This window comes from Ammodytes marinus (assembly GCF_949987685.1).
Source record: "Ammodytes marinus genome assembly, chromosome: 13".
NCBI lineage: Eukaryota > Metazoa > Chordata > Actinopteri > Uranoscopiformes > Ammodytidae > Ammodytes > Ammodytes marinus.
The window spans coordinates 9,835,959-9,853,323 of record NC_137217.1 but is presented as its reverse complement, the minus strand read 5'-3'; the positions used below and the strand labels follow the sequence as shown (position 1 = coordinate 9,853,323).

At 43.1% G+C, this 17,365-nt stretch overlaps 1 protein-coding gene across 1 annotated transcript in view; it reads left to right on the top strand.

Annotated features, from left to right (window-relative positions):
• The window catches only part of LOC307259117 (proprotein convertase subtilisin/kexin type 4-like), a gene marked incomplete at both ends in the record, with an annotated part of 161,734 nt that overhangs the window by 35,632 nt on the left and 108,737 nt on the right, over positions 1 to 17,365 (top strand). Inside the window, one exon of the mRNA XM_080038851.1 lies at positions 975 to 1,080. Coding sequence (XP_079894977.1) covers positions 975 to 1,080 — 106 coding nt within the window. The remainder of the gene's footprint in view (positions 1 to 974; positions 1,081 to 17,365) is intronic.

The window sequence follows — 17,365 nt, the reverse complement described above, 5'->3', positions numbered from 1 at the left end:
TATGTGCACACATTCCCTCACATAAACAAACACACAATACAACAAATTCCAGTAAATGTGTCCGTATGTGCACACGTTATACAGATTCTGCCGAAGGTATTTTTCACCGACTTTATAGAGTAGAGCACAACAAAAACAACCTGAGTGGGCAATAAGGCAAATGAGATCCTGACTGGAAATGATTTAATTGCAACTAGCATTAGCAATGGACAATAACAAAAGTGAACTTGACAAGTGCTATCATCATCATCATCATCATCATAGTTAAAGTGTAAACACATTCCACATTCAATCACTATGGAAGTAGAGGGAGAGAAATATTCATACTATTTCTATGATTTTCAGAAAGTGCAGAATAAAGAATTATTTACAGCAGTTTAGTTCTCTGTTACTGTTGGCACAGATAAGGTTGTGTGTATGCAAAGGTGGCACAGTGCAACACAAAGTAAGATAATGCAAGAAAGTAAGTACAATGTAATGTTACAACTATTAAACATTTCAGATTCAAACACATTGCCCCTCTAATCATATGTATATGACTTTCAGTTTATGTCTGGCAATGATGCAATACATAACATAACAGCATAATGTGGAGAAGTGGTCAGGACACAAATAAAAAAAATCATAACTAGGAGGAGCAGGAAGAATTTTGAGATGTAGTCACATGTGTGCCTGTGCAGCTAGGCAGGTGCTATGCAGAACCATGTAGAGGTCAGGTGAGAAAGGGAATGAGCAGGTGGAAACGCTAGTGCAATTGCATGCCAAGAGTTAGACTGTACCATCTGATATGCATAAATACAACCTCTGCTTTCCCAACAGAATAAATCCAAACAGGTGCAAACAAAAATGAAAAAAAAATACTCTCTCAGCCATGTCAGTGTTTCCAGGTAGTTTTTTTTTTAGACTTGTGAGTTGGTAAGGGATGCAATTGGGTTTATGTTTGACAACAATTGTGTGTGTGTACATGTGTTTAGTTTGCACAGGGCGAGTACAAGTCCAGTGGCTTTGACCTGAATGTGATGCCAGTTTGGAGAAACAACATCACCGGTAATGGAGTAGTGGTCAGCATCATTGATGATGGTGAGTACACACACACACACACACTCACACACACACACACACACACACACACACACACACACACACACACACACACACACACACACACACACACACACACACACACGGTTCTACTAGGAATTTTTGCCTTAATAGTACGCGATGATGGTGAGTACACACACACACACACTCACACACACACACACACACACACACACACACACACACACACACACACGGTTCTACTAGGAATTTTTGCCTTAATAGTACGCGCTCATTTTGGAATTTTTACAGGACTCATGCTTTGGTTCATTCGATAACAGATGTTATTTTCGATGTTAACCCACCACTTTGATCTTAATACACTGTGACCAGGAGCTGTCATCTAAAATATATGAAAAGCAAATTTATTTTAATTACAAAACTGTATAATGCAATTTCTTCTATGCAATAGTTTGAGACAGCACTTTTCCAAAAAGATTTGAGATTGGCGACCGATGACTTGTCAGGCTTGGTGTGATGAATCTGAACTCTGGCCCGCTCAGTGGAGAGGGGCTGAATGATTTATGTTAGTCAACCCCCCCGCCCCCACCCCACACACACACACACACACACACACACACACACACACACACACACACACACCCCCCTTCATCACCACCACCGTCATCATCTTCGTCTCAGTCACGCCACTATGAGAATTCATTTCTCTCTGATTGCTGGGATATCTGGCAACAAGGGAAATGAGAGAGAGGCATCTTATGGGCTCATTCATCAAGAACTAATTGAAGCCTCACTACTCTCAAGTGCTGATAGAGTGTGTGTGTGTGTGTGTGTGTGTGTGTGTGTGTGTGTGTGTGTGTGTGTGTTAAAGTGTTCATGTGACACTTTTTTTGTATCCAAGTGGCTCTAAATATGTGTCTGGTCGAAAATGTCCTATTCTGAGAATTGCAATATTTGTATGTGTGTGTGTGTGTGTGTGTGTGTGTGTTTGCACAAGTGTTGATTGTTACTTCACCGCCTGTTTTTGATGAAAGATGCTGCTATTATGGTGGACTGCTTTGGACAGAAGGCCCTCTCTTTGCTCTACTGCAGCCTTCTGCATACAGACAGCTACTCTGTGTGTGTGTGTGTGTGTGTGTGTGTGTGTGTGTGTGTGTGTGTGTGTGTGTGTGTGTGTGTGTGTGTGTGTGTGTGTGTGTGTGTGTGTGTGTGTGTGTGTGTGTGTGTGTGTGTGTGTGTGTGTGTGTGTGTGTGTGTGTGTGTGTGCGCGCGGGGGTATTGGTGGCGAGTGGTGGAGGGTGGACACAGAATGAGCGAGCGAGAGAGGAAGAAAGAAAGAAATTAAATAGAGGAAGGATATAGAGGGAAATGTCAGGAGAAAGCAAGAGCAAAAGGGATTCAGAGAGGGGGCGAGTGTGTGTGTGTGTATGTGTGTTAATGTATTTGTGTGTGCATATATATATGTGTGTGTATGTGTGTGTGTGTGCGTGTGTGTGCGTGTGTGTGTGTGTGTGCGCGCGTGTGCACGAGACAGAGAGTATTAGACTTGCACCACTGCATCTCCTCTCCTCTGAGGCTATTGTACTCTGCTCCACCTCTCTGTATTGATTCCACCGAGCCAGAGCTCCCTCACTCTCCTTCTCTTTCTCCTTCTTGCTTTCTTTCTTTCTCTTTCCTCTTCTTTATTCCTGTTCAATCTTTGTTAACTAGGATGTGACTTCTTCCTCTGGCTACCATTCTTTATTTTCTTTCCTCTTTCTGCCCCCCCGCCCCCCCCCCCCCCCCACACACACACACACATATACACACTCTGCCTCTTACAGCCAAAGGATCATGTACGCTCACCTTTAGCCACCTTTCAATCGATGCCCTATTGATTTTAATATCACAATGAAATAAATAATTTTTCTTTGAGTGAAGGCGCCTCCACCTCCACCTCCACCTTCCCCCACCCTCCTTCTTCTCCTCCTCCTCCTCCTCCTCTATTTTCCATCCCTCAATCCAATCCCTCTGTTTTAGAGGTAATGTAATTGGCATCTGAGGCCTGTCCTCCGCAAGCATTGGATCCCATTCACTGTGCCACCTTCAATTTGTGTGCCCCGTGTTTGGGTTTGCTTCTGACTCCTGCTCTCTCACGGTTGCACCATTAGATATATTTGAAATAGATTGATTTCATTACTGTAGCTCATGGACATCAGCCGAACCACAGCTAACAACAACACATACCACAGCTCCATGAAATCAGGGGTCTCGTTGGCTAATGTCCATGTGCACAATTTAGTTTATCAACCTTGTTTACAGTTATTTCTGTGCATTAAATCAGATTTTAATTTCAAGAGGCTTAAATGTAAAATGTATGTATATTAACCAATGTGCAACAACAAACCCCTAGTGGTAACAAGTGTAATGGAGGGTAAATCACTTCCCACATTTCAGACAAACAAACCGGCTGTCAACAATACAATTAATGGATAGTTTGTCCCATAAACATATATCTACGTTTTTCATTTTGAACATACATTGAAAAAATGACATTTACAACCCTGTTTATATGTGAAATTGCACTGTTTCCGATGTCTATTTTGGGGACTGCAGTTCTCTGCAAAGTGTACCATTCATTTACCTGGTGGAGGTGTCAATTAAAACGGTTTGGTTTAGCAGGACAGGACTACATTTAGTGTTGTGTCACTGGTTCACAGCAATTACTCATGAGTAGAGCGAGAGTTTGTCATTATACAGTGTATCTGTAAACAGTGGGTGTAGCATCATTTCAAACAAACCCACCTGTGCACACAGTTTTGGCACCATGACCACTTGGGCAGACTACTGTATATCACTAACAGTCTAACCACATGAACTATACTAAAATGGAAGTTCTATAGTTCCAGCTCTCTAAGTGTGAGAAATTGTCACTTTTTGTTGTCTGACATCATAGAGAAGTGAATGTCTTTGCTCATTTGCTGTGACTTTGAGCTCTAAGACATTGAAATGGACTTTTTAAAAATCAGCTGTATCAGCTTTGTATTAAGAACTTTCAGAGAGATGTGGTTGACGGGGGGGGGGGGGGGGGGGGGGGGTGTATCTGTATGTAACTGAGCCTGTATGAGTATATTTATTTTCAACAGGTCATATTTAGCGTAAATGGAGTCACATGCATGTTTGATAAATACCAAACAATTTGTTATCTGTTTGTGTAGTTTGTTAGAAATTGCCATCTATGTACATCGATGTAAATACAGTTGTCATTGAGCTCCGATAATGAGCAGTGACATAGGTTTATCAATGACATGGCATCAACCAACCTTGTCCCCCGACAGCCCAAGTGTGCCTTTCACCCTGCTATCAACGCTGTCGAGCGCTCCAATATTGATCTGCGCTTATGCCATTGTCATTACAAGTCATTGGTTCAGCGGAAACACAGGACACAAATTAGGGAGGTAGATGGAGGGATGGATGGATGGAGAGAAAGAGAGAGCGGATATACACTAAGTTGAGCAGTGCCCAAGCTATTTCAATGACTTCACTGAGTTGAGATTCCTTGAATGCAAAACTGTTTAATATTAGGAACATGTGCAGAGAGCACGGAAATGGTCCTCTGATAGTATGTAGGATATACACAGATACACATCAGAGTCTTCTCTCTTTATTGCACTCTATAGCAGATGTAGACATTGTGGCATGTTTTTTAATATGTTTTATGAATTACAGTATGTAGTACACGCTGTGATTTTGTAGTCAAACCTTGAAAGCTGTCCACTGAGGGGATAATGTAAGCCCAGTATAGACGCAGAGCTGTATTTATGTATTTATCTGTTGATGTAAGAGGTGTGATAAAACATTTTATGGCTGATTCTGAATGCTTACGTAGCCGCTGTATAGAGGTAGAGCTGTATTTCTGATATTCTACAACCTCAGCTGATTGACTTAATGAGGTGTGTCCGTACATCGTGAAAAGCATTTACTCTACTGTCTGCTCGCGCTGTGTGTCACTGAGTGTGTCAATGTCCTGCAGAATCCTTGCAATTCTAAAAAGTCTATTAGGATAATGAAATGTGTACTTTTAGAACTGTGTACAGCAAATGTTTTAATTGGTTTTCTTTGTAATAATCCAAGATGTCATGATACAGTTCATCTAAAGGCACACTGATAATGCAAATAGTACAATATTCACAATAATATTAAAAATACTAACTCCCCATATTCTAGTACTTACCATCCAATGTTATATGACTTTTTGATTGTACAGACATCACAAACATACCCCTGCAATGAAAAGAACTAGTCTAACTGGTATGGTATGCCACACTTTTTTTTGGACGTGTTCACTTAGCCAGGCCCGTGTATAGTTAGCTCTTTAGTGACTTCCATCATGTTACTTAGTATCCGAGCACACACTGTATTTTTCCCATGCAGAGTAAACAAAACAAGCCATAATTTCCCCTAATCACTGTGCATTTGAGAAAGTGTTACACACACAACCCACTGAACAACACACAGCCGGCTGCTGTTGAGATGCTCCTTTGCACAAAATAATAAGAGCATGATTATCATGATTATCTTTCACCAGCAAGCAACAAAAGTCCTTGACAAGTAGCTAAACAAAGTGGTCGCCGAGCAACACAGCAGTAGGACCTGCACAAGTGTAATTTTGGGTTATTTAAATATGTATATATATATATATATATATATATATATATATATATATATTTTAGCATATCCCTTTCTTAAATTGGGCAGAAAATATGTTGCATTGAATGTAACAACATAAACCTCATCGTAACAAAGTGTGTCTCTGTATTTTCATAATAGTGTCTATAAATACTGGTGGTATTTGTATGCTCACTGTGTTTTGTGTATGCATCCATGCATTAAAGCAGGCTCCTGGCTTCAGTCCAAAGAGTGTCAGAAGTCTGCGTGTGCGTGTGTGTGTGTGTGTGTGTGTGTGTGTGTGTGTGTGTGTGTGTGTGTGTGTGTGTGTGTGTGTGTGTGTGTGTGTGTGGGGGGTGGCTGTTTGGTTAAAATGACACTGGTCTGGCTATGTAAAAGTGTGTGTGACAGGGGCAGCGCACGGAGTCAGCGCTTTTCTTCCCTCCCTCCTCCCCCCCTCCCCCCACTGTTCAATCCATCCAGCTGCTGTCACCACGGGGGAGCAGACAATCTATCAAGGCATCGGGATGCATTCTCCTCACCTGCGCCGCGCCTTTAATGAACAGCCAACATGATCCCGGCTGACAAGCAGGAAATGGATGTAATAAAGATTGTTTCTGCATGCTCTTTGCATCCCTGATAAATCACCTCGCTGTGCAACAGATACTGGCGCCACATGGAAATTTGATTTCACACGGCAAGGGGGAGGAAGAAGAAGAAGAGAGCAGTGGGGGGAGAGAAAGAGAGAGCTGCTATAGTGGTGGGGTCACTCTATTTTATTCTCCCTGTTTTCCTTTCAGCGGGGTGTAGGAGCAAGGTGTGTGCATGTGTGTGTGTGTGTGTGTGTGTGTGTGTGTGTGTGTGTGTGTGTGTGTGTGGGGGGGGGGGTGTTGAATGGAAGGACTGTTGTTTTTTTCTTGTTCCTTTTTTCTTTCTTTCTCCTTTGCCTGGGCTCTCACTCATCCCACCAATGCTATGTTAAGCCTGGAACATGCCTCCGTGACTGTAAGTCTATAAACAATAACAGGTGACGTGTGCAGACGTTCAACTAGGTTCTCTGTTATCACACGTGGATGGGAGAAATGACTGTGCGCACTAGGGGGCAGAGCTGCATTTGCCAAAACAAGAATATATACAGGATATAAAGAAGAGACCTATTTTAACTGTGAGAACATTAGGATGCTAAATAAAAAAATGCATTGAAAATGAACCACAATAGGATATCAGTGTCTCTGGATATCCTCTACTGCTGAACTAAATGGATTGATGCACATAGACCTCAGCCATACACAATATGTAGAGTCAGGAGGGGTTTAATCGGGCTGAGAAGCGACCATTAGCCAGAGGCCCCATTTGTGTTGGGTCTTCACATAAATATGTGTACGCCTGTCCACTTCCGTATTGTCACTATCCTTGCACTATACTGACCTCTCTAATCCAATTATACACTGCACAACATCTTCTTTTTGTCGAAGGCATATGTCTGTCATCTCCTCAGTATTATTTTCCTGATAACTTAAACAATTTGGCATTGCAGTAACACTACTTCTTTCTTTTTCCACATCAAATTAACGTTTTTCAACACGTTTACTCTATGGAGCCCCTTTGAGCTGCCTAGTTTATGAACTCTATATTAGTTGTAATTGGTGGAGTGTGAACTTCCCAAAATCTGAAAAAGAGCAGGACAGTCCTACAACCCTTAGCCTAAACTCTGGCTGTATCAATCAACCAACCAGCTACGTCACAGTGGGGGAAATACTACAAAGTCAATACGCTGGTTGTGAACAAGATCCACTTTCTAAACCTGTAAGCCCAGAAACTATTGTAGTTGGCTAATTCTATTGTCCTTGGCTTTGGAAAGTGTACGCTCCCTTACTACTGTAGGGAGGTTTTACAGCCTACCACATAGACCCATATGAACCAAAGGATGAATCTGTATTGCACACTGAGGAAACAGGACATCACATTATACAGTATAATTTATTGGCACCAAGGCCTTTTTTTCCCATGCTCGCAAACACCCACACTCTAAGACCAAATAACACATAGCACACTATAGCGAAGCATTCACCCACATGGCCTTCTGTCCAAACCCACTCCTAGCAGTCCTGGGAACAGCAAAGCCATTCACATTGTAGAGTATGGGGAAAAGAGAATGATGATTAGAGCTGGGGAGAAAATAATGGTTGGGGAGAGCAGGAGGAAATACATGGGGAATGGAATATAGGAGAATAAAGGGAGAGAGGGAGATTGAGATAGGGAGAGGATGGGAGAGGGAACGAGTGAGATAGAGAGGGAGAGAGGGGGGGATGCAGATATGGGGGTGGGCGGGTAATTTATGATTTAATCTAATGCAGTCTGGACCTGCTGTAAGTCACACAGACCTCAGCTGGGAAATCGGGAGGACGGAGAGATGGAGAAATGGAGAGAGAGAGAGAAAGAGAGAGACATTAACCTTTCCTTGAAGCGAGCGTGGAGCTGTTTTATCTGACCACCATCCGCCCCCTGTAAACCTTTTCTCCTCGGCAACAACTCCCCGCTCCAACCAACTCACTCCCTCTAGGGCCAAATGCGTTATGTAATCATGATCAACTTGGAAAGGAAGAACCTCGAAAGAAATGAATGTTGAATCAATCTCCAGTGGCTGAAGCTATACCTTTTTTCCCCCCACGGCCACGTTGCTAACACCTGATTCCGGGTATGTATTTTGCACAGAAAGTGTTACCTTCATGTCTGCCTACACGTTTGATGTGTGGGAAAAGCAGAAGACTAGAAGGCTAGCAAAAGAAAAAAAAATAAGAAACTCAAACTTCATCAACAGAATAAAGGCCAAGGAACAAGCCGTCAGAAAGCCGCCTACACAGCTCGACTGACAAACAAGAAGAGAGACACGAGTAACGGCACCATGGATGGAGACAAACCCAATAACCAGATATGAAATGAAAGGACAATAACATTGGACATCAGCAGGACATTTTCCCACACCCGTCCTCCTGCCTCTCAGTGTGAGGTTACAGTCGATATGCAAGTGAAGCTGCTCCAGCAATCAGCTGTTCCCGCTGGCATTGCCCCTGGCCTTTCAGCCTGTTTTTGTACTTCTTAAGAAATGAATTAGGATTTAGGTTTTGATTTTCTGAGATCCGAATCCTTTCGCAAATAGATTACTTTTGGATCCTGAATATGATTTTGTGTTGCTGCAGAGGAAAGGCTACCGTTGGTGGTTTTACTAACTGGACTAAAGAAGGAGCCTCATATGTAAGCTGTTTTTTAAGTGAATACCTAAACCTCCATACTATTTAGTTTGGCAGAACAAGTCAAATGCAGTATGCCCTTCTACATCAAGTCCTATTTTGCAATATGCAAAAAAGTTTGCTATTTTGGTTGTTCTGACCCACAATCCTACATCAGATCAATTGAGCTTCCAAATAGTGATGCAACAGATACATATGCAAAAGGGTCAGGTTCAAGGTGCAATGTTATGACTAACTAATTTGTCCTAATTTGAGCATACTGCTTGCAAGCTACATACCTTTCATGAACAGCTGTAGTATAGCAAAACGACAGAGTATGCAATTTGGAAAGCAGGGCAAGACATTGGAAAACTTAAACATTGTGGAAAATATAGGCAACAGAATATAACAATGAAAAATAACTCAATAAATAGAAAAATGCTAAAAACTGAGATACCATTTCAACAGAGGGAGAAGAGACTAGCCGTGAAAAGAGATGCATTGCAAATAAATGATGAAGAGCACTTATGAACAACCACGGTGCAAACTCCTGACGGATGGACACTTGGAGCATGTAGCCGCGTTTTAATTCTGACCACATCAATAATGGTGATGTCACAGCAGGCGACCTAATGCAGCGCTATTGAAAGATTACTTTAACATGATCTGTGTGCATACATGTTCTCAGGGAAAGCCTGTCCTTGTCAGTCACATGATCTCCCAGTGTGAAACCGTCAATCCAGATGCTCCCCCGCTGTGGATTCTTGTACTCGGCATGGTTACTAAAGAAAGGCAGCCAATCACTGCTCTCCAAAACACAGCCAACCAATGGAACCTTCAAATGACTGTGATGATATGTATAGTGGGCTGCACCAGCGCCTACTACTGGAGTGCAACTCTTGTGTTGGCATCAATAATCTCCCTCCAGAGAACCATTTGCCTGGATAAATATTGGTTTTGCGCTGGCCCCTGTAATGGCACCCTGCGCAGGCTGCGGGGCCCAGTAAGTGACGTTGTCTGTCACACCGTTGGAAGGCTGGCGTGGGAGTCGTTGGCACATTGTGGGGTCCCTCTCCAACGCTCATTTGAATTCGCCGGTCCCCAATCATGCCACTACACTCGGCGACTGCACACTTGCACACTCCACTCACACACTACTCCCACTACCTGTTTGGGCGCCGGCGCTCCTCATTTGCATGAAATAAGATGGAAATGGAGCCCTTATTTATGCCAACAGAAATGGAGTGTGTTATTAAGGGCACTATTGTGCAAAAGAGACGGTGGCGGTAAGAATACATTACAGAGGCTATTTCTGGAGTGGCGCGAGTCATACAGAGGGTAATGCTTTACAGGTCCCTGATGACTTCTACAGTCTGGGCGCCCAACACTGGATGAGCTGTGTGTGTATATGTTTATGTGCATTTTCAATGTGAATGTGTGTACTTTTGTTTATGCCTGTGTTTGATTGTCTGTGTATGTGCATTTATCCACAGTGTGTGTAGGTGTGTGTGTGTGTGTGTGTGTGTGGCTGTATACTTGCTCTCGCCTGGTGAATATGATTGCAGAGGAGATGATCATTTGTATATTGCCTGGTGATGGATGGCTTTGCTGTGATTGACAGGTCTCCATTAATACAGGCTTCATTGTAAGTCTGTTTGTGTTGTGTCGGCTGGGCAGGAGGGAGGCAGAGCTCCACTTCCGTCAGTCAGGTACTGATACAGTGGTTGGAAGTGTTCAGTGGGTCATTTCTGCGTTATAGGAAGCCAACATAGGAGGAGGAAATTGGACTAGAGTGAGCTGTTGCCTATTAGTTAGTTCTACCTTTTCTGTGCACCATAATCTAGATAGTTGTTTGTGAATGTTTAAGAAAAACTCATCCTTTGAATACCTGGGAGTTTCATAAATACACTGCTCCAGTTTTCAGGGGAAACAGACTAGAATATGTCTGCTTGTCCGTGTGTGCTCAATAGTGGATTAATAATTACTAGATCCTTCAACTTCCATTCTAGTGCCATCAGGTCAGCTTTTTCATTAGCTCAGAACTCTGGTACATCATGGCCATCCTGCAAAACTAATGATGTTCCCTTCAGCATTATCTATACTTTGTGTTAACAGCTAATTTCCACATATGCCACTTTGCACAAGCCTTTGAATATTCCCACTTTTGAGTTTTTAACCTTTAGTTATTTTAATACAAAACAACTTGGAGATTTAATGGAAAATCCAGTATAATTGCCAGGGTAAATCTGGCAAAATCCTCAGGTCCACACTGTAAAAAATGGTCATAATATAACATGTAGTAAAAGAGATACGAGAATGTGCTGAGAAAACAAGAGGATTAAATTATTACATACAGGGCCTTTTTTTATTTTGGAAGAACTGTTGTTCTACTACTACATAAGTAATAGAGTAACGTTAAACTGTTACTGAAATAAAAAGGGGTTATACCCGGAAGTATTCATTTTAAGATCATGGGTTAAATCCATAGATAGTATATAAAAAAAAATCTTTACCTCTAAATTTGACCCATTGGTATAATTGCAAACCTCTTCTCTTCTTTGACCACATCTGCAGTGTCAATCTATGCATATGTTAGTTTTTACACTTGGGAGAATGACACCCTTTTACCATCCCCAACACACAGCTAGACCCTTTTTTCCCCCTGACCTGGCCTGACCCCATTGACCTTTGTTACATCCGGCCTAAACCTGAACCTGCCCCACCACTAACCCTTGATTGGCCCCTGGGTGACCCTTGACCTTTGACCTTATTAGGCCTTGTGTTCCCAGGCTGTCTCCGTGGAGCAAGAGCGCTCTGGGTAAATATAATGAGATGATCAATTGACTTAACCATGTAGCCGCACCTTTTAAACACACAGGCAGTGAGAAGAGAGTGGAAGAAGAGTGAAAGATGTCATTGTAAAATAGGAAATAAAACAAAGACATGATTTTCTGCTGTTTGTATTGGCGATACATTGGTTGGTTTATGGCCATGTCTATTTGCATTATGGATTTAGTATCTTATTAAGCAGCTTATGGAGTGCCTGTGACATAGAGAGCGGGCCTGTTTGTTAATGCCCTACCTTGTTTTGAGTTGTCGTGTTTTTACGTGCTTTTGTAATGGGGTTTATGAGCATGTGAGTAGCAGCCTCGGAGCAGGTCTCATCTGTCCTCCTGAAGGGTGGCCATTTTGAAAGCTGGATGTTATAGAGGGAAAAAAAAAGTTGGCCATTAACTGGAACCCCCCCGCCCTTCCCTAAATTGGTGTAAATACTATTGTTCCCCCCTCTCTGTCAAAGATATATGGAATGTCGTTTCACTGATGGCTTCAGTAAATGCTGCAGCCAGGCAGGCGTACAGATATAACGGATCTGCTCCAGCACTGCATCTAACCACTGGGCTGTGTAACCTGCCTCTAGACTGCATTTGTCATGTGACGTGTGTGTGTGTGTGTGTGTGTGTCTTTGTGTGTGTCTTTGTGTGTGTGGCTGTGTGTGTGGGCTTCTGTGTACATATGTGCATGTGTGTCTGTGTGCGTATTCACAAGCATTTAGGAGAAGGAAACAAAGCAATTGAAGCAAGTATGGAGAGAGAAAAGGAGAAAGAGTGGAAAGAAAGGAGGGAGAGATGGAGCACAGGGAGAGCTGTTGTCGGGAAAATACACATCAAATAAGCTAATGTCAAGGCCAGTGTGTGGTACCATAACTTCTCCATTCAACTAGAGGTCAAACCGGGGTCAAGCTCTATTGATTTCTTCCCGGGCTTTGTGGCAGTATTTCTTTCTACTAATAGCAAGTGGATGCCTTCACCAGCGCTGGAATCTTATGTCTCTGTAACGTACAAAGGGGAACTATTTCTGGATTGATATCGTGACCCTCTCCCTTACATCTCAACAACACAAAGCAAAGCAAACATTCTGAAGGGAGAAATAATGCTATATGTGCTTACAGATAATGAAAAAAAAATCATTTGAATTGCGTGACTTGGTTTTTGCATCCGTTTATCGCTGTACATTTGTCAGGTTCATGCAGATCTATGTGTGTTTTTTTTACTGAATGTTGGTATGGGTGTACGCTTATCATTTCTCTTGTACACTGCACCGGTGTGTGTGTGTGTGTGTATGTGTGTATGTGTGTGTGTATGTGTGTGTCCACTTACATATCAGTGTGCTCCCGTGTTTGCCGGCGTGCAGTGATGGATCGCAGCAGTTCCCTGTTTACCTAGCCTCATGATTTCATGTGCGTGCATGTAACAAGTGGAGTTTGGCAGGATTAATGAGCACACGGCTAGCTGAATGGGTGTTTGGCTCCACCAAGCACTCCATCATGGCCTGATGCTGCTGCTACCATATCCCACACACACACACACACACACACACACACACACACACACACACACACACACACACACACACACACACACACACACACACACACACACACACACACACCATGCACTTTGCAGCTTACCACTTACCCCTGCTCTTAATTACACATGCTTAGCCAAGTCCCATTAAGCAAGCCCCCCCCCCCCATTCTAAACAATGTTAAAGCATCCACATTTCTCATAGAGTGCTGTGTTTAAATATAGTCTCCACCGTGTAGGAGGAAAATTGTTCTAATGTGTTTGGTCCAGAGAGGCACAAAGGAGGGCGATAAAATGTTTCAGTTCAATGGTAAAAGAAAATATGTTAATTAAAGTCTTGCATTGTGCCCCCATTGGACACTACAGACAGGTAGCCAGGATGTGCTCATGTGCTAATGTGGAAAGCAATTGTTATAGGATGCTGTGTTTATGAAGAATCGACACGCGGAGATAATACAACAGCGGCAGAGCCTGACACTTTGTCAAGAAGCTACTGGTGTGTGGGCTTACAGTGACTAGAAAACAGACTGACCCTTTCTATTTTGTCTCTTGCCAGGCCGGCAACTTTATGAAAGTACAATACTGAATCACTGCGGTACAATTTTAATATTATTGAAATAGCTGCTTTATTATTTACTATCTGGCTTTAAGCTAATTGTGACCAGTATAGATGCACAAAATGGCTTGTTTTGTTGGTGAACTTAATAGCTCACACAGTGCTTTGTCGAGCTTGTGCAGTACAGTTTATTAGTCAGAGATGATGTCAGGTGTCATGTGCTGCACAGATCCCTGGTACCAGCGTATTTGTCACATCAATCTTCACAAGGTGATCCCCTTTATTATTTAAGTGTTGCAGCATCCCTAAGCCTGGAGCAGCATAATAAACTGAACGTAGGAGAAGTAAATTCTCATTCCTTCACGTGTCTGTGTGAGAGGAGCTAACTGAAACTAAGTGTGTGTGTGTGTGTGTGTGTGTGTGTGTGTGTGTGTGTGCGTGTGCGTGTGTGTGCGTGCACGCGTGGGTGTGATGTTTTGTTTGTTATCATCAGGGTATGTATGCCAGTGTTTGCATGTCTGCATCACATGGTTTGCAGAGGAATACTCGTATTCATTAATTGTGTGTGTGCGCTAGTATTTTAGTTTGTGTGTGTGTGTGTGTGTGTGTGTGTGTGTGTGTGTGTGTGTGTGTGTGTGTGTGTGTGTGTGTGTGTGTGTGTGTGTGTGTGTGTGTGTGTGTGTGTGTGTGTGTGGTCAAAACGGGCTTGGGCTGCTGGTGGTGGAAAAGAAAGACAAGGAGGGGTAGAGCAGAAATCAAATCACTTAATTGCTGCATTTTTCATCTCCATCTTTTGTTTTATGGCGGGCTGAGGGCCGGCGAGCGACTCTGGCTGTGATTCATGGACGTTAGGGAGGCCCGCGAGCAGCGCCATCCCTCATCGGCACGCGGCCGCCCGGGCACCCAAAAGCACCCACACAATTACCCTGATGAATATGACTTGTTTTTGTTTTCTTTTTTTCTTTTTGTCTGTTTGTTTTCTTCCATTAGTTTCTTTTTTTCTTATTCGCTTGCTTCATCTGTTTTTTTTTAGTGGGTAATGGGGATGGTTCTTAATGCGGCCGCCAAAGCTGTCAGAAATAAACAATTTACCGTTTTGGGATGGGGGGGGGGGGGGGGGTTCATCAGCCCTCCCTCTGCAACACAGTCCCTTACGAGAGAGCTGAGCCCCACTGAGACTGGGAGACAGCCCGATACAGACAGATAGGCATGTGTGCGTGTGTGGAGAGAAGGAGAGGGAGATCCAGATAAGGGAGAGATAAATATAGGCAGTACAGAGACGAGGGATGTGTTCATAGATGCTGCGTGGAGATGTGTTTGGGGGGGGGGGGGGGGGGTTGCAGGATATCAAAATAGGGAAAGAGGGAGTGGAAGATGTTGTGGAAGCGGAAGGAACAGAAAGGTACAGGAAGTAAGACGCAGATACCCAGAGATATTACGTGTCTGAGAGAGAGACACGTAGGAGATGAGAGGGAGCGTGATAAGAAGATAGTCGGGGAGTGTGTGTGCATGTGTGTGTGAGTGTGTGGGGTGGGTTTGTGTGGGTGAGGGGGGGGGGGAATGTATGAGAGAATGAGAGAGCACCACCGGAAGGAAAGATAAGGCAAGAAAAAGAGAGCAAGGGAGATAGAGGCAGGGATGAAATCATAGAGAGAAGCTTTGTAGTAGTATCATGTTGGGCGTGTGACATGTCAATACTGTACCTCCTGCCGGGTGTTTCCTTTGTAGCTTTGATACACACGAGGCCGCTTTAAATACATGGTGCAAAACAAGTGTAGATTATCCAGAATGCAACTTATGTTATAAAGGGATAAACATACTAGACTTAACAAATGATATGCTATTAATAGACAGTATATATATAGATCTTATTTCCTGTGTTCATTTTCCTTCAGGCTTGGTCCTTCGTTACTAATAAACTTGTTTGAAAATGTACACTTGGTGGCGCAAATAGGTTTTTTTCACTGCCGACATTTTTTTATTTTCATAGCAGGAAAAGCACAGATTTTACTGAACATTATCAAGGGCTCGTTCCGATCCAACTGTCCCAGTGAGCCAGCATGCACAATGCTAAGGCCCTGAAACGGAAGCAAGTGAATGCATGTGAAAAAAGATATCAAGAAAACAAACTTCTAACCTACCACGTGCTAAAATAGTGTATTTTGCTTTACCCCACTATGTTGAGCATGTTGAGCTAAAGCTATTAGCACACTGTTTACGGGCGGAACATAGTGCAATGTGTTGAACACAAAGCCCCTTTACCTTCATTTGATTGACAGCCTGAGTGGCAAGATTTCCTGGTAACTGTGCCTCAGTGTCTTCAATACATAAGCTGTCAGGGTATAGTTGCCTTGGCTCGGATAAAGACATTTTAAAACACCAGGTAAATAAATGATACATTTTATTTTGTTGGCTCCTGAACGGCACTTGCGATCCTTTGGCAGTTTGCCCTGTGTGATTCCATTGGTACACCTGTCAACACCTGTCAATAACCAGACACTGAATCATTATTTGATTGCTGCTTTCATTGTTCTGGCTGCTGGACGTGGTCCCACTTGGCTCACTATGCACTTGTTGCCATACAATTCTCCAATCAGCTCCTTTAACAGCAGATTGTCAAATATGGTGGCCATGTGGTAAAAATGTGCTTTGCATGCAGGGGAGCTGTTGTTTGGAGTGAGTAGCTTGTTACAGTTCATAAGTGTATGCTTGGTGCAGCTGGTACTCACATACAATAATAGTCTGATATCAACATTGACCCATCTGCCAAGAATGATCATTTTTACATCAAATATAGCAACTCAGAACCATGCAACCAAAAGCCAGTGCATCCTAGATCACACTCACACACACACACACACACACACACGCTCTCTCTCATGGTACATATACACTCTGGTGCACACACACACACACACACACACACACACACACACACACACACACACACACACACACACACACACACACACACACACTCTCTCTCATGGTACACATACACTCTGGTGCACACACACACACACACACACACACACACACACACACACACACACACACACACACAGAAGCTTTGATCACACTCTTGGCAAAATAAAGCTGCTCTGGCAGTGAGGTTGCCTCCCCATGGTCTCTCCATAAAGCAGTGTGTTGCACCGGGGCATCACACACACTGCGCTCAACACAGAGGAACACAGAAGGAACGGAAGATGAAACAAAAGATGAGCCTCAGACGTCACATCCGCTAATCACTCTGTATGTCTGTGTGTGTGTTAGCATCCTTCACAGCGGTGGACACAAGAGGGTTACAGCACACTGCATGGAAGAAAGAGCACAGGGCAGTGACAGGGCATGTTTAGTTTAGTTTTTTTGTTAAGGTGGCTGTGAACTTTTTAATTATTAAGTGGCTTATTAAGTTTGTGTGTGAATCGTTGGTTGATGGAGTAGGTGAAATGAGTGTGGGGATAGGAAAAATTGTGCACAAATCATGTGACATCATACATCTAAGA